Consider the following 24167-nt stretch of genomic DNA (forward strand, 5'->3'; position numbering starts at 1 on the left):
CAGAACATATTATCCGCAAATGTCCTCTTGCTATTCTAGTGTGGCATAGCCTAGGATGGACAAGTAACTCAGACCTGTTGAGCAGCCCTTTTCATGAGTGGATTCTAGAGAATATTGATGATAGTAACAGGCATGTTAGTGAGGATTAGCCTACAATCTTTAGTGTGGCTTGCTGGTGGATTTGGAAGTGGAGGTGTGCTCGTGCATTTGATCAAGTAGCTAAGATACCTTTCGATCAGGGTAGCTTCATTCTAGCCAGGGTTGGTGACATTAATAGAGCCTAAGAATGTAATGTGTTGAGGCTAAGGAAGCAACCAAGACAAAGAGAAGAAGCTTATATCAAGTGGTCGTTTCCAAGAGAGGGATGGGTGAAATTAAACACCGCTGGTGCAGCAAAAGGTAATCCAGGTGCGGCTGGAGCAGGGGGAATTATTCGAGGACATCGAGGTGAGTTGTTTGAGTTTTTTGCGGTGAGTTGTGGTGTTTGTTCTAACACTAAGGCAGAGCTTTTGGGTGTGCTGAGAGGATTGGCTATTGCGTGGAATAAGGGACATAAAAAGGTTCAGCTAGCTGTTGATTCAGAGGTAGTGCTTCCACTTCTGGTAGATGGAGAGCCGGCTAAATCTCCATATTCTCACATCATTCGTAAGTGTAGAGTAAAAATTTTATCATACACCCACCCTGTCAAAATACAAGAGTTATAAAAACGCGGAAAGAAGATTGTGTACAACTACAAAGTACATGAGCCAAAAAAAAAAAAAAAAAAAATCAAAATGATTCTCTCCTTGATTTAAGGGATTGATTTGTTATTTTTATTCCTTGATTCATGGAATTGATTTATTATTTATTTTCTATATTACTATTGATAAACAATATTTCATTTTCGGTAAAGAGAGAGAAATTGAGTTTATATAAAGAGAAATCATGGTAAATTTTGAATTTTGAAGTGCTTTAATGTTATTACGAAGTTGATTATATCGTTTCGATGAATCTTTTAATTGAAAGATGTAATTGACGAATTCATTGTTGAGAGAAAAGGTATTTTTCAATTTTTTTAGCTACTTCTCTATTTTGGTGTTATTTTCAAAGGTTGAAGATGATGTTCTTTATATTTTGATAAATGTTCTTTAATCACTTTTTAATTGGAATGAAATATGTTTATGGAGTTTGATCAATATGTTCTTTGAGTCTAAACTATATATGTCTATAAATTGATCATGTTCTTTGGGTATCAATAATACAAATATGTTCTTTTACTTGAATGGTATGTTCCTAAATTTTGAATTTTGAATTTTTGAAATTTAATAATGAAAATTTTGAATTATATTTGTGTGAAAATAATTGTAAATAGAAGAATTATTGATATTTGAATATTTTGAAATTATTTAACATCAAATTTTTGGTAAAAATCATTAGTAATTATCTTTTATCTTTTTTAATAAAACTGTTCTCAGGAAATTACTATGTACTTTATATTTCGGTAATATGTTCCTTTTTAAATTCATGATGTTCTTTATAATTATATACTATGTTCTTTCCGCTTTAATTTGGGTGTACCATGCGTAAGGTACACCTGGGTGTAAGAACCAACAATTGAGTGTAGAGCACTGATAGCTAGAGAGGGGTGGTAGGTCTCTTTAAGTCACTGCTGCGAACAAGGCTGCGGATGGAGCTAAAGTTGGCAATTTTTGAGGCGATCTCTAAGGATCTTCTTGCGGTTTTATTGAAGGACCTTAGTGGTGTCTCGCGAGCACGTATGATCCCTCGGATGCTGATCTAGGAAGCCTGCCTAGAGGGGTAGTCTGTGGGTTTGTTTTGGGCTGGTTGGGTAGTTTACTTTCTGTTTTTTTTTCGTGTTTTTTTTTTCTGTTGTTTTTTTTTTCTTAAGGGCTTGCCCCTCTACTGCTTAAAAAAAAAAAAAAAAAAAAAAAAAGAAGAGAGAGAGAGAGAAAATTTGACTCAAATAATCTTGGAATTAAACATGATATAAATCCGATAGTCAACCCAAAATCTATATCACCCGAATATTTGGAATTTGAAATATACGGCCCTTGGAGTTTAGATATGAGCCCTTAATAGTTGCGGCCTTAGGGTAATCATGTGGAATGTTAAACATTCCACATTTGCAAAGATTTCCCCTTTTTATGAAAGAATTTGCCCATAAATACAACTCCATAGCATATTTTTTTGAAATAAGTATAGCTACTACTTACTATTATTAAATGACCATAGATATAGACGCTCAAAGTTAGATTAAATGTTGTTATTTTATGCGTTTTTTTTGTTTTTAGAATAATTTTAAGTATTTATTCCTGTCAAAAGATAAAAATAAAAAGTATGAGACAAATTAGCATTTTTAGTGTTTAACAATGACTTACGGGCTATTAAGTGATTATTAGGAGACTAACCTGGATTAATTTTGCTTCAAAGAAAACAAAAACTTGGATTGAATTTTTGTTGCATAATGTGCATGGGCAAGGGCAATTGGACAACCCTTAGGACTAGACCTGTCAATTGGGTCGGTCAAGTCGGGTTCTGGTCGGGTCACGTGTCATTTTGGGTCGGGTAACTTCGGATCACAGGTCGAGAAATGCTCAACCCTAACCCAAGGTTTCGGGTTCGGGTCAACCCAATGGGTTTGAAACAATTTTTTATTTAACTTATATTTAAATATTTATGATTTTTCAAGCTTACTTTTCTATTTTTTTCAAGTTTTTATCGAAAATTCTCACCAATATTATTTTTAGTCATCACATGACTACTACATAATTTAAATTGTCACCAAAGCACACTAATTTCTAATTAATAAAATTAAAAAAAAAAAAAAAAACAACTAGCTTTTAAACGTTACAAAATTAAAGAAAGAGGTCAGGCCAACGGTGATGTAAGCTATGCAGATGCAATTGGTGTGAGTCGATAGTTGATGTAGGAGGTTGTTAGTGTGGATCTGAGCAACAATTATATAAAATGGATAAATGAGACAGAGAAATGAATGTTGGATGCTAAATAAATGATCAAACTCAACCAATAAACTAAATACTTGTATTAATTTTCAAATGAATGTATTTTTAAAAAAAAAAAAAAAACCATAAAAACGGGTGGGTGGGATGGGTTTGGGTTAGGGTCAGGTTTGACTCACAAATTTACAAATTAAATGAGTTCGAGTTAGATCAGTTTACGTGTCAAAAAAATAGTATTCAAGACCCACAAAAAAGTGTCGTAATCTGATCGGGTTTGCGAGTCGGGTCGTAAATTGACAGGTCTACTTAGGACCCATTTGTCAAATACAAAGGTTCTTATTACGGGGAAACTGAAGTAGTTTTTAATTAGTGAAATAAAATCATTCACTCTCTCTTCTCTATCCTAAAAATAAAATAAAATCATTCCCTCCGAAAAAAATCAAATCAAATTAAATTCATTCTCTCTTTAATTTCCTCTCTCTTCAATGGCAGATTTTAAGTATTTTAGGATCGTAGATCCCAACGATCGTGATTTCTTGGCTACCTTGCCTAATCTTCCCAAGGAAACTCCCATTCTGCTATATTTCGAATACGATGCAACTAAGGATGAGATTGCTGCTGTAAAATTGCATTTCGAAAACTTGTCGGCGGTGAAGGTGTGTTTTGCCAGGGCTATGTCTAATGGAATTGAAAATGTGTTTTCTGTGGGTACAATTTCCTTAAGTTCGATGCTGCTTTGTTTCTCTTGTACAAATTGCGAATCAAGATGAAATCAACAAATTCTCTAGTGTAGCTAAAATAACCATTTCCTTACGTTGTTTAACCTTTACAGAGGGAGTACAAAGTGAAGTCAAAATTAAATAAATTACATTATAATTATTTATAAATTAACAAATTACATGAAACTAGGTATATATTAGATTACACAATATTCACACATAACTATTGATAGATTGGTCATAATTTTATATCACTTTTCTCATATTAAATAATTTTATGTTAAACAACTTATTATTTCTTCATGTTTCAAATACTTGTAATAACAATTTTTTTACAAAAATAAGTGGACCTTGAACGTAGATCCGCCCTTGTTTGCAAAACTCTCCATTTTATGAAAAAATTTACCAATTAATACAACTCGGTAGCATTTTTTCGGGGAAAATATGGGTGCACTTACTAGCATTAAATGACCATTGATAACAAGGTTTGATTAAATGTTGTTCTTTCAAACGTTTCTTTTTTATTTAGAGTGATTTTAAGTATTTATTCCTGTCAAAAGATAAAAATAAAAATTCGAGAAAGATTAACATTTTTAGTGTTTAGCAAAGATTTACGGTCTATTAAGTGATTATTAGGAGACTGACCTGAATTAATTTTGCTTCAAAGAAACAAAAACTTGGATTGAATTTTTGTTGCATAATGTGCATGGGCAAGGGTAATTGGACAACCCTTAGGACCCATTTGTCAAATAGTTTTAAAATGTGTAAATGATGAGAGGAACATACAAATGTGGCTATAATAAGTGTTTATTAATGAGTATCTACAATAATTATAGTATTGTAGTTCAATATGTCGCTTTTTTTTTTTCTTGTGTTGTGTAAAATTTGTTGATCGATGTACCTGCATAGTTGCACTATTAATTAATAATCTACTCATAACAATTATAGGGATGTACAATGATTTATTGTTGATGTAAATCGATTGGAAGTTGACACTTATGACTGTAGGTTGATTAAAATGTCAAGTAAAGCTCATAAACGCAAAGAAAATCAATTTATTACCCTATAATAAAGTATTTTTAGCCAATTTATGGAGTCATGGTACATGATAAAATAATACGAAGTAAATTATACCACATAGTAAATTCAGGGTAGTTTTATGGTGTTATAAAATAGCCATCATTGATAGGGTATAAAACATCTTATGGAAGTATTAGAGTGCATATGCTTAGGTTATCCTATCAAAGACCCAAAGTTATCTATAATAGAATGTGGAGCATCTACTTGGCACTTTTAACACATATAAATTATAAACGAATCGATTATAATCACAATTTATTAGGAAAACAAATGCCATCAAAATTAGTAGGTAATGTTAAAAGGAGAAGTCAAGTTACAAAAACTTTCATCATTATGTTATCAAAATCTGTGATGTAGAATTTCTAAGTAAATTAAACATATTAATATGTTTTCTTTTAATGATTGAATTAATAGAATGAGCACCAATATGTAATTACTAACTTTGATTTCTATGATTAGTTTTTTCAGAAAGTCTTAGTTTCATTATTGTTGATGTTAATCAATAGATAAAAGTCATATCTACATTTATAACGGAAAAAGTGAAAAGAAATTAAGAAATACTCTAAGTAAAGGCTATGATTGTTTTGAATATTGAATTAAAGACATCTTATTAATCACATACATGACATTTATACAAGGTATTTATCTAAATAGCACAAATTAATTTTCTATTATACACTCGAGTACATTTAAATATTATATATATTTAAATAATTTTTTTTTTTGGGTGCAATCCAAATAGAACTCTTTTGATTGTGCTATTGATTATTTTATACCATAAATTATTTTAAAAAGGTACTTTGCTTTCTTGCCAAAAAGAAAAGTAGAGCTAATTCAAGTAAAAAGATATAAGATATGGATGTAAACGTGTTCAATCTTACTCCTTACGAATAAATAATTTAGGAGGCCTACTAACACGTTAGGATAGACTTTGTTGGGTTTCAGCTCATTTAATTAAGGATATACTTTCTTATCAAAAAAAAAAAGAAAAAAGGATATACCCATTTTTTCATTGTAACTTTTGTAAGTGTAATGGTTAGCAAGATCTTTGTAGACACATCCAATCTTCATTCATACGTAGTATAAGAAACTAGTTTTTTAGCAAGAGTTTTTAAGTGATGTGACAATGAATATGTGTCATGGTCCGGGAGTTTAGGCCCCGAAACGTGCGACGCGCTCTAGCCTTTTGGCTACAAGAACGTTAGCCTTGTGCGAAAGAGGGGCTTGTGAGCACGAATCAACACAAGCGGGCAATTGAATCACAAGAGCACCTCACATCTATTTGGGCGACGGAGTGCGAGTGGTCGGGGCTTGTGACGGCCGATACTTCAAGGCGGGCACAAGCGGGTCTGAACCACGAGTTCTTAGTGCATCAAGTTAGTGTGGAGGAGAGTTATTATGCAAGTAAGACACAATATCTATAAAGGTCTAACAACAAACAAACATAAATTCAAGGCAACACTTGGTAGAAGGCTTTAAGATTTCATTCATCATTCGCCCTCTAAAGAGCGTTAATTTGATTACAAGGAGAATACCTAGTGAACACTGCACTGACAGTAACACAATAATGGGATCTCAGGCCTAGAAAATATAAAGTAAACTCTAGGAAAGCCTCTAAAAGGCATCTAATACATCAAAAGGAGTCGGATTCTAACAATATGACTTACCACCATATGAAGCGGTGACACAAAGAAATGCATGTTAGTATGTTAGAATTCAAATAATTTTTTGGAAGGACGGTTTTACAAGCCGAATTTTAAATTTTTTTTAGATGTTCCTTGGTTTTCGTGTATTCGTAATACTCTTTTGGTTCATATAGCTGACTCCATTTATGAGATTAAGACTTTGATTGATTGTTTATTATATTGTAATTATTATGATGTATGGTGGGAGGCAATGTGCCAAGTAATGAACAAATTCATAACAGTGATATTAGGTAAAGTCACTAGTATTGAAAGGGGTGTAATTGAAAGATAGGTTTATGAAGTCAAATTATTGTATGGATAACAATCTCAAGATTGTAACCTCAACCATTTACCATTTGTATATTACAATGTAATTATAGACTATAAAAATCATCACATAATCAATTGGGGGATCATGAGTACATAATTCCATTTTATGAGGGTGAGGCGTGGCAAATTAATGTTTAATGAAGAGAGATTCCTAGTACTTATTCTTCTTACCCTAAAAAAATTTAAGGCGACATATTATAAATATAGATTTCATATATTAGATTGCCTAAACCTCTAAAAGTTCAGAAATTCTAAATTTTTAGAATTTCTAACATTCTAAAAATACAATTTTCCGTCCTCAAATCAAATTGACAAGTAGTATTTCATTTACTATTATATCTAAGTATCTAACCCATCCCATTTCCATCCCTAAAAATCTTTGCACCAAACATGCTCTCTCTAATTACAAGCCTTCCCTCCACATATTTTCATCGACAATACCTATGACCGTAAAACAGACCACACCATGAAGGTTAAATACTCGAGATAATTCAAATTATCAACTTTACATATGATAAAATAAACAAAATAAGGCCCTGCAATTACACTACGCTAGGACAGTTCTAAGCTCAGATGCCAATTATCCAATCCCTTGTTCAAAAACCTAAATTAAGTTAGCCTACACTTATACTCTTTCTAAGGAATAAGCTCAAAAGACTTTATGTACTATGAAATTACAACATACATCAAAACTCTACTGTGAGGTAAAAAATGTGATAATAAGGTCCGTTTAAAACTGATCATCAAGATGAACAGTTATAGAAGATTGCACAAGCAGGGTTTAGATGTCGCAAGAATTCACATCAGAGCCTACAGTATGTGCCTTCTGATGTCAAAAAAGATGATATATGATGCCCCAACATGTGCTCAAAACTCGACTTCTCTATACTGTATTCTGTAAATTCTGACTTAAACGGATGAAGTTCTTCTGTACAGGGATAATAATTTATAACTAGCACTCACATGATTGCGGCCAGTCCTATAGCATCCCCATCTTCAGTACTGGTATCGAAAGTGCTACTGGCTGCCCGAGATCTCACTGAAAAATAGTTTTAAGCAGATAATCACTTCAACTGACAATATGGGTTTCTCAGAGAAAACAAGTTCATTGCAATACAAATTAAAATTTATAATAGCACTTATGCACAAAGATTTTCTGAAAACCACACAAGTGAGGAGTCTATTCTGAAAACCTGTCACTAAATTAATTAATCCGCCGTTCAATTTTACTTTGTATCCAGTCAACCAAAAATGCCCCTAAGTTTCGCATTACACCCCACCCCCCCCCCCCCCCCTCCTCCTCCTTAAGTTTTGATCTCCCCTTGGTTGTTAAATTCAAATAATTCCCTTAAGTGAAGATATAACTAATGATAATATTTCATGGTAGGAGGTGGATTTCAATCAATTTTCTTATGTATAAACCCCAAGTGCACCTAAACAATATCTCATGCAGGCTAAAACTACGAATTATACCCCACATTTGTAATAAAGTATCTGCTATGTTTGACCTTGTCATCTTGAATAGACAGCAAGCCCTTTACATACAGCCAATACGGGCACATCTGTGCAAAATCATAAGGTTACTCCGTGGATCCTTTCTTCCCCTTCTTTTCTATTTTTCTAACTTCAAAGAGATGGTCCAATTGAATATGAATAAAGGCGAGCACAAAGCAGGGGGGTGGGGGATAAGAGGAGAGGGAATGGGAAGCACCGAATTACCTGTCACGTTTGTGATAACATTGACACTCTTTTGAGCACCAAGTGCTTTTAACTTGTTTCCAGTTCCCAGTAAAAGCAAGTTTTTCATATGCTGTTTTTGCTCCTTGGGGCTTGCTGTCTTGGCCAAAGCTTCCTCAAAAGCAGCTAAATCTTGAGGGTTAATGCAAGGAAGCGTCGACAAAATCTGAAGAAAGCCAGAGAGAGAGAGAGAGATCAACAAAGTTTGTTGGTATTAAGGCAGGTGTTTTTAAATTAAATTACTTCACCAAAGCACCAGAGAATTATTTATGATCTCAACCCACCTGCCTAGGCGCGGGGTTTCTATCTGCTAGATAGAAATAAATCTCACGACATAGACTAACCAGATCCGAGCTTACGAAAGCATTTGATTCAAGGGCCAAACCTTGGATAGCTGCATAGAACAAGTCTTTGGAAACAAAATCTCGAAGTTCCCCATTATTTGTTGAAATACACAAAACAACAATAACACCACAGAATGAACAAAGTTTTGCCATAGCTTCACTATCTGTCCATTTAAAAGCATCCAGACATAAATGCAGGCCTGGGACGGCTAAGGTTTGGTGCTTCAATAGAAAACTGCATGTAACAAAAGATGAGAGGCATGTCAAAATAATAAGAAGTAAAGAGCCTTAAGTTGTGAACTCTGTGGAGCTGAGAACAATTATAACATTTTATTAGGTGCCCAATAACGCTTCCAATCATTGACTAGAAGCATTGAGACAAATACAAATATTGCATATATACTATAGTTCCATTTCATTGAGCAATATATTACTGATATTGTACAAAAATTAAAATATTGCATACCTAACAGCGGAAGAGGAGGCTAATACATCTAAATCCTTCAAAGAGGAAGTATCGAAACGAGTAATATGGCCTGAATGATCCAAAGAAGGAAGACCAACATTAAGTGCAGGAGAAGCCAACGCTGACAATAGCCCACATACTTCACGAGTTACATCACGAAGCAGCTTCTCCTCCATTACTTCTACTTTCAGATCTGATCCTCCAAGTACATTGCAAACATCTGGAACCTTTGCCCTACCTTCATTTAAAAGACTTGACCATGAGGAGCTCAGAGATGGCTGAGCATAATGAAGTATTGGGTGTAGAAGTTTTTCCAGCCATGTCCCCCATAACTCCGGAGGGCAAGACTTGATTAAAGGGATGATGACCAAATGAATGAGCTGCTTCAAATGCCTGTATTCCATTGACTGCAGATTCTCCATCAGAGCTTGAACCACGGAATCGACATCCAAACTTCTGAAAAAAGCATCTCCTACAGTAGTAGATAAGCCCACAACATCATACCTAAAGATGGCAAGGGTTATAGGTTAGGAATAACTTCAAAATCATGAAATGTATGCATGTGAAAGTTGATAACGTTGGAAGAATATTGATTGGGTATATCAAATAGACAAATATGTATGCAGTATATGCACATTGGACTCCAAGTAAAATCTACTACAATACATACCCAATAATAATAGTTTCCCTGGTTTTAAGTTTAAACAAAAGTTGACTTTCTCCATGATGTCAAATGACTATATAGCATGGTTAGTGATAACAACATCAAAGTCTCCTGAAAATGACGGCAGAGAGTATATAGACATCCTTTCCTTATTTAATACTCCCTCCGTCCCTTATAGTTTGCCCTAGTTTCCTTTTTAGTTTGTCCCTTTGAGTGTGCCACATACTATGAATAGCTGTGAGGGACCACAACTTCATTCTCACATTCATCCACTACATTAAGTCCCACCATTTTTATCTCTCATCAACTCCACGTCTCCACTCAGCCAAAAATAAAATAACTAACAAAATCCCAATGGGACAAACAAAAACGGACAGAGAGGGTACATATGAGTGGGCATTTTCTGTTTCGATGAAGTAAAAAACGCCTCTATCACTGATTAGTAAACAATGAGGACGATGCTTAGAAAATGCAGTAACAAAACAGGGTCACCTAGGAAAAACCCCAAAATTAAAGATTATGCATAAACTTCAGTGTGCAAACATACCCACTGTCTCTGATACCTCTTAACCAATTACGTATGTCTTTTTCATTTGGCTCTCCATAGGAATCCTTGCTCATATCTGTCAATGATCCATCAGCAAAGCCCAAAGGAGCTTTTTGTGCTTTTGTGTTCACTTCTCCAAGAAGACTAATACGTTCTATATCACTCATGGTAAGTGCAGCTTTCACTTCTCCTGGTAATGATTGGACAACGGCAGGAGACCAAAGTGAATGCATAGCACGGAGAAGCTGCAGCAAGACAAAATTTCCATGCATTAATTAGATCATGTAGATTATAAAAATAAAAATAAAAATTAAAAAAAAAAAAAAAAAAAAAAAAACAGATGCAATACATGAATAAATATAATTCTCAACCCCTGAATTAGATTCTTAAGAACTAGACACAACTTACAAAATACTGTTGCACAGTAACTGTCTGCAATTACTATTTCAAATATTTTTCAATCTTTTTCTAAAGCCCCCCAAATAGCAATGGATTATTATTTGTGAAAGGGAGCAGTTTTTATTTATTTATTTTTTTTTTTTTTTATTTTATGAGGCCACAATTTAATATTTACAGAAAAATGAATACATGAAGATCCACTTGAGTTCAAATCATGTGGGAGTACATACTTTTAGAAGAGGCGGCAACATCCATGTCAAATGAGGAGCCATTGGTTGCACAGGTGTTCCTGCTGAGATATTCTGCAAATTATTCTTCCGGATTCCAGATCTCTTAAGTGCCCTCTCAAAGAAAGTTACCGTATGGAAAATGGACCACATTAATGGTGTATCCGCACACAAACGAACAAAACCAGATGGATCAGACAAATAAGCATTTTGCCAATCTTGCTGGATCCACTGTTTACTCAAAGGTTCAAGTAACCAAGCTAAAACTTCTTGCTGCTGTTGAACACTGTAGCAAATATAATACTTTACACATCAATACAGAAAATTACACAACAACTTCATATATTAAGTTAAATGCAGATGAAGTAATTACCCAGCAGCAGAAGCCATAATAAGAAATGCTTCACCAAGAAGATTATGTTCTCCACGAAGCAGACGTCCCTCATTTTGCAACTGTCCCATCATGTCTGCTATCCCCTGTAAGAAAGCAATATCTATCTTGTTCAAATACAGCATATATTTTCTAAGACTTACAAAGATGTTTGCCTCCCGATTGACAAATGATTATAAACTATAATACACTTGAAAAAATCACTGGGAAAAGCATGCTTGAAGAGTAGCATGCTTGAAGAGTTATAGTTACTGCCAAAAAAAAATAGCATGCTTGAAGAATTATAGTTACTGCCAAAAAAAATAATGTAGGAAAAATGTAATTACAAAATCCATTAGGAAATACGAAGAATACACATGTATTTTAGCAGTAACCTAAACCAAATCCGAACAAAAAAGTGGGGTCTTACAAGGAATGCAGTGTCATCAAAACCCAACATGATCAAGGCTTTGTTCTCTCAGCCTGAAATAAGGAGTTTTGGTCTGAATTTTCTAAAGTCTGGTCTGGTCTGGTCTTATTTTTTCTGATTTGATCTGGTTTAATCTAACTAAACTTTGACCTTGATTGTACATCGATGTATAAGAAAAAACATTATCAAGTGAAATCTTGTTAGATTCATCTCAACGTGTATTTTTCCAAATATATAAATTTCATTATTTTTACAATTACAAAATCAAAACAGTATTAAGAAGATATAATCTGATCTTGTCTGAAATTTTCTGATGTGGTTTGATTTAGAATAAGTAATATGGAGTAAGTAATAAGATTAAGGTGAAGAGAATAAAGCCTAATTTTCTAGGGAGGTTCACTTCCAATCCAAATTTCCTCTGTCCCTAATTTGAAAAAGAAAGCAGGCCAAGAATCACCTTCATGTGAGGCAGCAAACTTTTGTCAGCAACTTTGGCAATTCGGATGAAAGATGTACAGATCTGCAGCCTAGCATGTCGGGAACTGTTTGTAGAAGGATCCTGCAAAATTTATAAAACACTTACCAGATTTAAAAAAAAAAAAAAAAAAATCCGAATATAAAATAATCCAGCACAATAGTTGGAGCCAAAAGATAAAGGAAAAACCTTAACAATAACAGGAAGGGAAGTCAAAAGCTCAAAAAGCTTATTAACTACAGGACCAGCTGCATTAGGGTATACTTTCAAAAATGGACCCAATGAGTGCATATAGTGGCCAAGGACTTCCACAAACGAAGGTTCAGTCCACTGTAAGGTAAGCAGCTGCTGCAGGAGACCTTTAATTTACAAAAATTAGATAATTTTAGAAAAAAAATTGCAGGATTAAAATTGCATTAACTGTAAATATTTGAAGAGTTGAAGTATAACCTTCAAATATCCTACACAATGCAAGTTGAATTTCCGAGCTACCACTAGCAAATTCATCTGACCCACCAAAAACCGCAACAACAACGTTTTCCAAAGCCAATTGCATGCTCTCCAGTATGACTAAATCCTGAAATAAGAAAAGTCAGCAAAATATTTTTAAATATACTTATTGTAAAGACACTATGACACATGTTCTACAATGCTCCTCCAAGTTTTCTTTCTATAGAAGATGCATTTGTCAGAAAGAGAAGAATACTATACAAGGATACTGTCCATGAGTAAAATCAACTAAGAAATGAAATTTTGGAGAATGTTATATATATAAACATATCAACCTACCTGAGTTGGCACTGAAGAGGATACTAAGCTCTGAATAATCATGATTGTTCTCTCAGACACCCTTGTAGCAGCAACTATAGGCTTGTGGTTTGAAACAAGCCGTATTAGCTCCATCTGACAAATGGTAAGGTGTCATTCAGAAGAAAGGAAATTGCAAAAAGATTGAATGGGCAATATGAACCACAGACAAGAAACATAGATTATAAGTGAACCGCTCCATCAACTTGCATGTTGCAACCTTAATAAACAGAAGGCCCATGTTAACTTTAATTCAGATTACAGTTTCCAGAAAGTAGTGGTTCTAGTGTATACATATTTTGGTCATGTGTGTGTCATGGCTCAAAATGCTACTAGGATGTACAGAGTAATTGAGTGAGTAAAATGCTTCTATTATTTTACATTAACTTAAATATGTAAAGATAAAGCTCCTAATAATACTGTAAAGGACACCTCTATGACTGTTGAGTTGAGGGACATCTCAACAAGATAGAGCTAAAAGATACCAATGTCATTCAGTCTCAGATTTTTTAATCCACCACTGTTTCCAGCTTTATTTCATTATCTCGTATACCACAATGTCGGTGTGAGTGCAGACAGCAAACAGTGAGACATACCCACCCATCAAACTTGACCACTTCTTTTATTAGGCTGAAAATTCCGCGCATACTTCAGATTTGTAAAGACAACAACCCATGGAGAATTAAAATTTCTTGATTATCAATAGTGATGAAGTGGCTCAGGTTACATGCAAGTATAAGGAGCTACATGGGCAATCTGCTCCTACCGGACGATTTCATAGATGCCACTAGCTACGAGGATTATGTTACAGTCAACAAAATTTGGGATTAAAAGAGAGAAACTCAAGAGACAATTTTTCATCTGCTTGCCTATATATTATAAAATAGCTTACATTAAGAAATCCCATTACGTGCTGATATAGATGTACAACAATGCTCATCAACAGCTCTTTGTTTTTTTTTTGCTCTTAGACCGTAAGTTATTCAGAGATTTTGGGAGTTTCTTCCCATAAAAATCTGTTAGCTATCCTAGGCCCTGTGGTGAGGTGTGATATTTTATTCATCAAAGATTTCTGTTTTTTCAGTCACTGCTCCTTGTCACAGCCTTATGGGTTAGATTTATCTATCCAGCATAATTTTCCAATAATAACTAAAATTTTATGGATTAGATTTCACAGTATTGTTTTTTAGAATGTGTATTTTGTAATATATTCACCAAGGCTAAATACGCATATAAGAGATGACACAACTTTGTTAATGATAGAGCATATGATTGGAACGAAATGCTTTCAAATTATTCACAGTATTGTCTCAAGAATTTGTGTTTCTGTTACAATTACTTTAATATCCCTAAGCTCATACCTTGATCCAGGGATATATGACATCAACTTTTGTGAAGATATAATTCAAAAGCAAAACTAAAGCAGTTCTGCCTTCCAGATAACTAGTGAACCCGTTTCCTCTACATGCTACGAGTAAAAAAAATAAAAAGGCAATCATTAATTTTCAACAAAAAAAGATATTAGACACTTATCATCAAGGAAAAAGATGAGGCTTCATATTACATACCAGCTTAGAACGGTACTGTCCAAATTCTCCTTTGCCCTCAAAATCATCACTCCACATTTCCAAAGGTCCAAAAGAATGTGCTGTCTCGGGATGAACCTTTTCTTTTCTAAGAAGACGTGGGAAGGATGTGTCTAGAATTGCACCACAGCAATCATCATTGATCAAATTTAAGATATTATTCTTCTCACTTTCAGCCTGTCCAGAGCCAGCAGAACTGTTTACTGCACCATCTCCAGTTGCATGAGCTTTTGGCTTTGACAGTAGATCTCTCATTAATGCCTACCAGATAGAAGGAAGCATGATTTTTGGTGAGTGAAGATCTAAAATGAAAATTACACGATGAGGTCGAGTTTTAAGCATACCAGCCAGAAAGGCAGTGACTGACAATGGAGGGCCAGCTTATAATGTTGGAAGTACCCCAGCATCTGCAGAGATAAAAATGTCTGATGTAAGCATCAACTATTAAACAGTAGAAGTATCAAGTATATAAAATACATGACTACAAAAGATCATGATGCTCTATGATGGATAAGCAACAATATATTATGTATAAATCAAATTTTGTTCGTTTCTTATGCAGTTTTTAAATTCCCCTTGTTTATCATCCTCTTTGGAGAACATCAACTTCTAAAACATGATTCTTTTTTTTTTTGACATACTTTACATATATTGCAACAAATTCAAAAATCATATAATAAAAATTATTAGATAAAATCGGAGTATTAGATTTTTTATAAAAAAAATCAAAGAGCTGGCTCAAGGTTTTTTGTGCCTATAGAGAGCAGGATGAAGTCTCAATATATACAGATAAAAAAGGCAATACATAATAATTATATTGGGGACACTTTCAATTCAAGTAACTGCTTTTACAAATTGAATAAGGCACCAGCAACATAGTACTATCATTTTCTTTTTCTTTCTAGTGTGGTTTCTTGCTGGGTATGATGGATTTTTACCCTTCATACCAATATCATACTTGTGATACTAATATATTTTACTAACACAGTCTAATTGTTTGACTAAAAAAAGTCTGGCTATATGAATGTAGCTGCTGAGCCCCTGATTACTTTTAAAGTCAAAGGAGATTTGACCATATTTGTCCATTACTTTTAAGCATTATAAATTTTGTTTCCCAAAAATAAATATGGAGCTTATAACTTAGGCAAGCAAGAGAGCAGCTCACCTGTTGAAGAAAAAAAAAAAGTATGTTAGTCTTTGTATCGCTAGAGATGCACATCAGATTTGTTGAACCCAGAGAAACCATGCACTCGCATATTAACTCTGCAAACTCAAATTCACTGTCATCAACGGCCCCACTACCCAAGCTTGATTTGTGAAGGAAATCTTTGGAAACATTCATCATAGTCTCAAAGATACTGCGCACTGCAGAATCAAAATCCGGAGGTGCATCAGCTGGTCTCTTCCTGCAATTCACAGACTTATTAACATTCAATTGATACCCTAGTGACATTATAGATTAGCCCTAAAAGCGATTAAGGAGCTCACTGCATACCTTGCAGAGACAAGTTTGAAGAACTCACAAGCATGAAGGCGAAAATCTGGAGAAGTAAGCAAGCAGCCACACCTGTAGTACACAATTTGTAAGAAGAAAAAGGTATCAATCTCAGCCAAAGCTAGTTAAGAAAAACTTCAGTTACTTTACCCGTAGATTATGGCATATTTGGCAAGATCGGGCAACGGAGCCCACTCAGCATAAGCATTTATTGCATTCAAAGTTGCTGTAACTGTAGCTGCATGCTGTTTTGCAATGTCTAGATGCTGCTGATTAGCCTCATTTACTGCAGCTCCAAAGTGCCTCTCTAGCAACTGCACAAGTATCATAAAAATGAGGAACTTGCAAAGTGATGCTTATGTACTTTGACCCTAGAAAAAAGTTGTATACTTCTTAATTCTTTTTATTAAACTTACTGTGTATAGCAAAGGTAAGATTTCTGGCAGAGATTCAGTCAATCCACGTAACAAAAGCCTACGCCGGTCACCTATTGATTTTTGGTCCAAAAACAAGTAAGAAAAAAAAAGTACAAGTTAAATTTACATTCTGCAAAAAAGCTCCAATATATGAGAAGAATTAAGCATGATTAATACCCAATACTTCAAATAAAGAAACAACTATACTATATGACATGATGATTTTGGTAGCTCACATACCAAAAGAAACAGAAGATATTGCTTAATCATTTAATTCACAAACAACTTCAATTTGCTTATTTGACAGAATTCATGAATCTAACTTCAGAGTAACCACACACCCCCCCCCCAACACAGCCCAACTTAACCCATCAGCAATATTAAAATTTGACAAAGAAGTAGTTCCCAGGTGAAGTGAATGAATGGAAAGAAATTGAGCTTCTCCGTCATTACCTTCTAAATCTTCATTATGAACAGTAATATCTTCAGGAAGCCACCTTAGCATCATTGACACCAATTCGGCCTATAAACACATTAAATAAATTAATAACTAGTGCATACCGCTAATTTTATTCACAAAGGAAAGAGTGAGGAACAAAAAACCAAATTTAAAACAAGAGCTAAAAAACGACAAAAGTTATCAGGAGAATCACTTGAGAAGGGCCACTGTTAGAGAGGGCTGCAACCGAGGGGAATAACTCCTGCAACATATTTGGGCCTTCTCTCCTTACTATCTGTAAATGGAAAATGGGATAAGTCAACTACACTCAAGTCAGACTGCACCAAATACAAATCAAAGAAAGTTCAGTTGAAACCTCTGCCACAAGAGCAGCTGTCTGACTTTTTAAAGCCCACTCCTCGCATGGATCCGCAACCTGAGACATCAGGTCAACAGCGATGCTTGCAAAGTTGCGACGTTCCATTGGATTCAATTCTTCCCAACGTAGCCTTACCAGATGCTACAGATCATCAAACAAAATCAGATCAAGTTCATATACGCGTTGGTATTTGGAAACTTGATTTAAAGAAGATTAGGCTGTCAAATCTTTCGGAAGGTCAAGAATCACATATAAGATGAACAAAAGTGAAAGCCCCTTAGCAACAGAAGTACAACAACAAATCAACTTCTATTTAAAACTTGCAACTGATAAGCCCTTGCACCAAATTTAGCGTCAACAACTTCTACCTTAAGCATGTTAAGTTGAATACAATCTTCATAATACAAATGATCAAATTTCCTACTGCTGAAAGCACACCAATACAGTATCCCCCCAATGCTATTAGCATGTAATAAATAAAAACAAAAAGGAAAATTTCCAATATCCATTTACTGAATCTGGCTTATCAAGAGAGCCAGTCTACAAAAACTTAAAAAAGCACAAAGGGGCATTCAAAAATAAGGGAACTCTGAGAGCTATTAGAGGATAGAGGAGTAAGCTGTAACCATTTAAATCCCGTGACTGCATCCTATTCACTGACATATTCTTTTGTATGGTGCCAGTAGGAACAAGCAAAAATATATAGGCTATTGAAATCTCAACTTATCTTAATACCATTCAATCAATCACATTACCAGATTCATGTTAGATCCTTTATATGACAGATCAGGAAGTTTAATTATAAGCTTCATATTTCAACCTATACAGCAACATAAAGTAGAATAGCCAGATTGGTTTCCCATTAGGTAAATACAGAAATGAATATTGGAAAACCTGTTAATTCGTTGTTATATCTTTAGGCCAAGTTTCAGGATCATTGGATGTTATCCTAGACATGACTTCTAATAGGATGTTACGGAGTAACTAGTTAACTACAAATAAGGTATAAAAATAAAAGTCTTACTTTATTTCTAGACTAAGTAATGAATTGCATATCATTAATGAAACTCAATCAGGTTCTACTCCAGCCTTTTTTTTTTAATCCCATATCTGACCAGCTAGATTTACAAACCCAATGAGCTGAAAACCTTTGACATCAGGACCAGCTATTCCTTATTTATGCTATATTATGAATAATATCTTTATCCAATGCTGTACATGATATTGCAAAGATGTCTTCTTTTCCCTGAACAGAGAAAGACCAAAAGGTTCAAAACTATGGCCACGTCGCTAATCTCTTTAACAGGGTGACTTAATTTGCTTTATATATTTATAGTTGTCCAATCCAAATAAAAGAAAAACTTCTTATTGAGTTAGCTACACAAAAAGTAATCACCAAAATTGTGAAGCCAGCAACAATATTCCAATATATGTATTATGACGACTTTTGTTCTCGAAGACAAGCTGATAATATATAGGTGTGGTGCTTTCCACAATCCTGCATGTATCTCTGATATTATGAGGAAGAAACTATCATCATGATGAATAGATGTAAGCATATCATTTGGACTTATTATTTTCCAAGATCAACATTTAAAATTCAATGCTCCCCCCTCTGCTGAAGATGCCAATACCAGCTTATAGATTACGCTTGAGTAGTATTACGAATTTTAGCATAAGGTTGAATAACCATTTGGTACATACAACAAGTTTTGAAAAAAATCAATTGACAAACTTTGGTTTTGTATTCATCTACAATTAATGTCACTACAGTATTGATCTTAAAGGAGGTAAGCATTGTACAATGACTTCCATCTACTGCAAAGTTGACGTAACTGAAGGAGATGATTAAAATTAAATAAACTAGACAAAAACAGGTGGAAAAGAATCTAACAACAACCTGAAGCATTTTGAACGCCTGCAGCCGTATTTCGGAAGACCACTCCTTCTTAACTAAAATGATGGACGTACTAGCCAAGATACGTACATCCCCTGCTTTAAACTGCAAAAATTGAAACAGTTCATGTCTATTACACAACCAAGGAAAAGAATTCCAAAAATAGCAAGCAGCACATATTAAAAAGAGGTCAATTGAGGACAGACATTTAATCTTATCCTTACAAGAGAGTAAGACGAATCCACAGTTCAAAGAAATTGTCATATAATTTTAGCATATGCAAAATTTTCCACGAAAAAAGGACAAGGAACATTACAGAGACTTCCAAATTTTCCACGAAATAGAAGTTCGATCCAAGCAATATAAATTATACATGATGCATCACATATATCATCAGTTTGAAGGTTTAAACCAAAATTTAAGCATCAAAGAAGGATTGTAACAAAAACTAGAAAATATACCACCCACAACTTTGTTTCAATATCTCTGAATCCATATTAAGTGAAATCATTAATTCATTTATATAGTGCATACTCCAAATTCTTTTTTTTTATTTTTTATTTTAAAGTATGCTTAAATTATCAATCAGCTACCATAACTTCAACCATCAAAGTCTCAAATTAGGGCTAGAATGATACCCATAAAATGCACAATAGGGGTTCCACAAATTTGATCAAATAACCAAACTTTATTCAATTTCATCAAGACACTCAAACACACCAAGAAAACTGAAATGGGTAATTACAATATACAACAATGGGTATCAAAACTAACAGTTCATACATTCAAAATTCAACAATTCGATCATAAACATAATTAAAAATTCAAAAAAAAAAAAAAAAACAAATTTGACAACTCAAAAAGCAAAGTTAAGAGATAATACAGATTCTAAGTAAGCAAATGCAGCCCTGCGAGTATCTGGGGTAGAACTCCAATCAAGAGCAGCTGTTATGGCTTGAGCTACATTGTTTGCTATGTTACCACTTTCTTCCATTATTATTTATTTTTTATTTTTGTATTTTTTTGGGTTATTTTTGAGAGAATCAAATAGGTTTTTGGGTACCCAAATTAATTTTATGTAGAAAATTAAAAAGGGTTTTTGTAGAAGAGTTTGCTTTGATATGGCGCAAAAGAAAGCACAAATACCCTTAAACACAGAAGAGAGAAAAGAGAGTGTCTGCAAATTTGGAGTAGAACAAGGGAGGAGAGAGAAAGTGAAAGAAAGTGGTTTATTTTGGTGTTTATAATTAACAATGTTTTTGAAGTGAATAAAGCATTCATAATTATCATTATTTTTTTTTATAGGATAATTATCATTATTTTCAGGAAACGGCACATTATTATTTTAATAATTATGGCCAAAATACAACTCAATATGTTTCCATAATGCACCATTAGATTAGTACTCCCTTTTGTTCAAAAAAAAAAAAAAAAAAATTAGTATTTCGTCTCATAATACAGTGTCTCTTTTCCTTTTTGAGTAAACTTAAATACGATGCCTCTTTCAATTTATTGGTATTACTTTTTGACATTATTACCATCATATTTTTTATGAGTTGTTTTCTTTTTTTCTTTTCTTTTTAGTATTTTTAACATCAATTTCCAACATTTTCTCTTTATCTTTTCAATTATTCCCAACTACTTTTTCTTCCACTCTATCTCTCTAACCCCACATGCACATATGTACTTCTAATCATTAGTTTTGAGTAATTTACAACTTTCTTAATTTCCATGTAAAAACACAAAGAGACATTGTATTATGAGACGAAGAGAGTATAATTATAATATACTCTCGTCAATACCGACGATTTATTGAGGTCTTGACCTAATGGTTAACATTGAGAGTTGTGTTCTTATACCTCATTCAATTTCATATAAGTATGTTTGTTCAGCATAAAAAACGTGAAATTACCAAAATTATTGGACGGATTTCTCTATGGTCATAAATATGATATCATCTCACTTCTCCATAATGGTATATAATTAAGCAATAATTGTGATATACTTTTGTGTAATTACAATAATTATGAGTTAACTGCATTAAATTTATATTGTTAGGAAATGTGAATAAGATCACTCCATAAGGAAAGAAATCAAGAAAAAAATTATAATAATTGAGTTCGCTTATCAGTTATCACCCATCAAAGATAAATTACATAAATTTCAAATATCATGGATTCGCCTCCAATCAAAAAAAAGGGGGAGGGGGAATTGGATATCAAATACGATACGATATTAGTATTTTCATATACCCAAAATATGAGAAATCCAATACGATTTGGATATCTAATTCGATGTGAAAATTATCTTAAATTCTATCGGATTTAGATATCCAGTGTCCATATCCGATATTTAAAACATTCATAAAATATTTTGACCATTGATATGATTCAAGGTTTATCTACGATATTCACATATCAAATATTGGATATCTAATTTGATGTTCGAATCCAATATTCTGAATACTAAAGCATAGACTAATTTTACCTTTATTTCAAGTTTTTTTTTCCACTTTTGTATTGACGTCCATATCATGGTGTAGATACTGTTAAATTAAAAAATGTAGTGTTAGATAATAAAAGTATTAGTCACAAATTTGTCCAAAAGACTATGTGTTACATATGAAGTAATAAATTAATAATTTTCACGTTCAAAATATTAAACATGTTGAATATTAAGCATCCTTTAATATCTAATCAGAAAATTTTCAATTATTGAGTTTTTGAAAATTTTCTAATTAGATATTAAATAAATAATTCTAGTTATAAACAAACAAAAAACTTAAATAATGCAATATTATTAATGGAATGGGTATAGTTAAGCTAAAACTTGAATACTTGGCCTAATTCCAAATAAACTTGTTAAGGCTTCACACAATTCATTAAGAATTTGAGATCGGTTTCCAAACCTAAAAATTAAATCCAATAAGATTTGGTAACGATATTAATCCTAGCTATTTTAAACAACTAACGATGTGAAAGATTAATTACTATTCTACTGCTATAAATCCATAAGTTGTTGCATTGGCGGATGTAACTAACATTAAGGCACAAATGGTGATTCTATCTTTCTAACATTATTATTTCATTATTACTAGGAATTTTTTTATTTGATTAATCACATGTTTAGTTGTATGAACTTCCTCTTTGATCCCTTACTTTTGTTCAAACCATGATCAAAGTATTTATGAATAATTCATTGTGTAGTGCTTAGCATAAATGAAAATCTAGGATCTACCAAGGTTACTATCTTGCATTAGAAAAAGACTTTGAAATTTTGTATATATGCTTCTATGAAAGAAGGAACTTCGATATCAATTCAATTTTTTTTAGTAGTATGGAGGCCCTTGTACTCAATATTATAGACTTATAGCTATATTGAATTCATAATCTTCTTTATATTGTTTGAAGTTGATCTTTGATAAAGATGCATCCTTCTTAGAAATTAGATTTTTTGCTTAAAGTAACTCATCTACCACGCTTATATCTTGTAGATGCATAAAGGAGGTATTGGAAGCAACCCCTCGCTAACAGTGGGACGAAGTTTGAAGATCCTTTCCGAAATTGTGTGCGGAAATCATATTAGGGTAATATGAAGTCTAGTTCTCAAATGGTCAATCTCTGGCGTAAGTGTCAATTCTTTAGGTTATTTGTTACAGGGGTAGATTGGTAGAAATATAGCTTGACTTGTGCTTGGGGTGCAAGGATTGAATAACTACTCCCCTTTTCATACAAACAAAAGTAAAATCACTTTCATCAGAGAGACTCCAACTAAACTTTTCAAAAGAAGATGGATGTAGGTGTCATCATCCTCATTTGTAAGTCATAGTTGTATTTGTCATTATTACAACAAAAAAAATTCTATCTGAAGCCAGTGACCCAACTTAGTTTTAGGGATTATATAACCTCAATCATGTTTAGCATTCTTCAAAAGGAGAAATAATGCTTAACACATCCTTGCATGAGGATGCACATTTGCCTCTAATATGAGATGCAAATGACTTTCTTTAATCATACCATATTTCCTATATAAATTACATAAAATTCCAAATATCATATGAGTATAAGATTTGAAAAAGGAAAAAAAATAAATTCAATTAATTTCAAATATTTGCAACAAATCATAAACAATTTTATCCAAGATAACCTCACTCCATCACCCGATAATCACGAGGGATCTCTAGTTTCTCAATTGAGAAACATGAGATGTTTCTCTAATGGCATAAATGTAAATAAAGTACATTTTTCAATATTTTATATAACCCACTTATTACCCTCGTATATACACTTGAGAGTATTTTTACTTAATTATAAGATAATTGTGAATTCATAGTGGCGAGTGGGTGGGTGGACATGAGCGAGTATAACTTCGAATCCACCGCTCACACACTACCCACCAATGTCATACCCATTTCAACTCCAACTAGGACGGGTGTGGTAGGAATTTGTTGATTATAGCCACCTATCAAAAGTTAAACACTAGTCGATCAAAATTAAAATTTATAGATAACCAGAAAATAAAGTAGGGTATTTATGAGAAATCAACTATTCTCTATGTAAGATAAAACTAGTGATCATGTCAACGATTAAGCATCTAATACTGAACAAAAATGACATACGATCATGTTTCGTGACAAATGTGATGATAGCAACTAACTTGATCTGCTCTATACTATTAGAAAGTTCAAGTGCCATGAAATTCCTAAGGAAATTCAA

General features: G+C 33.4%; 1 protein-coding gene across 1 annotated transcript; it reads right to left on the reverse strand.

Annotated features, from left to right (window-relative positions):
• Positions 1-7241: 7241 nt before the first annotated feature.
• On the reverse strand, positions 7242-21127 carry LOC110737017 (protein HASTY 1-like). The gene is made up of 22 exons (XM_021917363.1): positions 20336-21127; positions 19456-19557; positions 17553-17696; positions 17391-17471; positions 17191-17260; positions 16738-16808; positions 16472-16635; positions 16322-16393; positions 15992-16232; positions 15171-15233; positions 14809-15087; positions 13223-13336; positions 12884-13010; positions 12623-12792; positions 12416-12517; positions 11532-11635; positions 11162-11444; positions 10533-10777; positions 9322-9825; positions 8796-9090; positions 8494-8677; positions 7242-7813 (listed from the first exon to the last, which is right to left on the reverse strand). The coding sequence occupies exons 1-22, from the start codon at positions 20444-20446 to the stop codon at positions 7734-7736; spliced, it is 3606 nt and encodes a 1201-aa protein (XP_021773055.1). The 5' UTR covers positions 20447-21127; the 3' UTR covers positions 7242-7733.
• Positions 21128-24167: the final 3040 nt, after the last annotated feature.

This window comes from Chenopodium quinoa, unplaced genomic scaffold (genome assembly GCF_001683475.1).
Source record: "Chenopodium quinoa cultivar QQ74 unplaced genomic scaffold, ASM168347v1, whole genome shotgun sequence".
NCBI classification, from domain to species: Eukaryota; Viridiplantae; Streptophyta; class Magnoliopsida; order Caryophyllales; family Amaranthaceae; genus Chenopodium; species Chenopodium quinoa.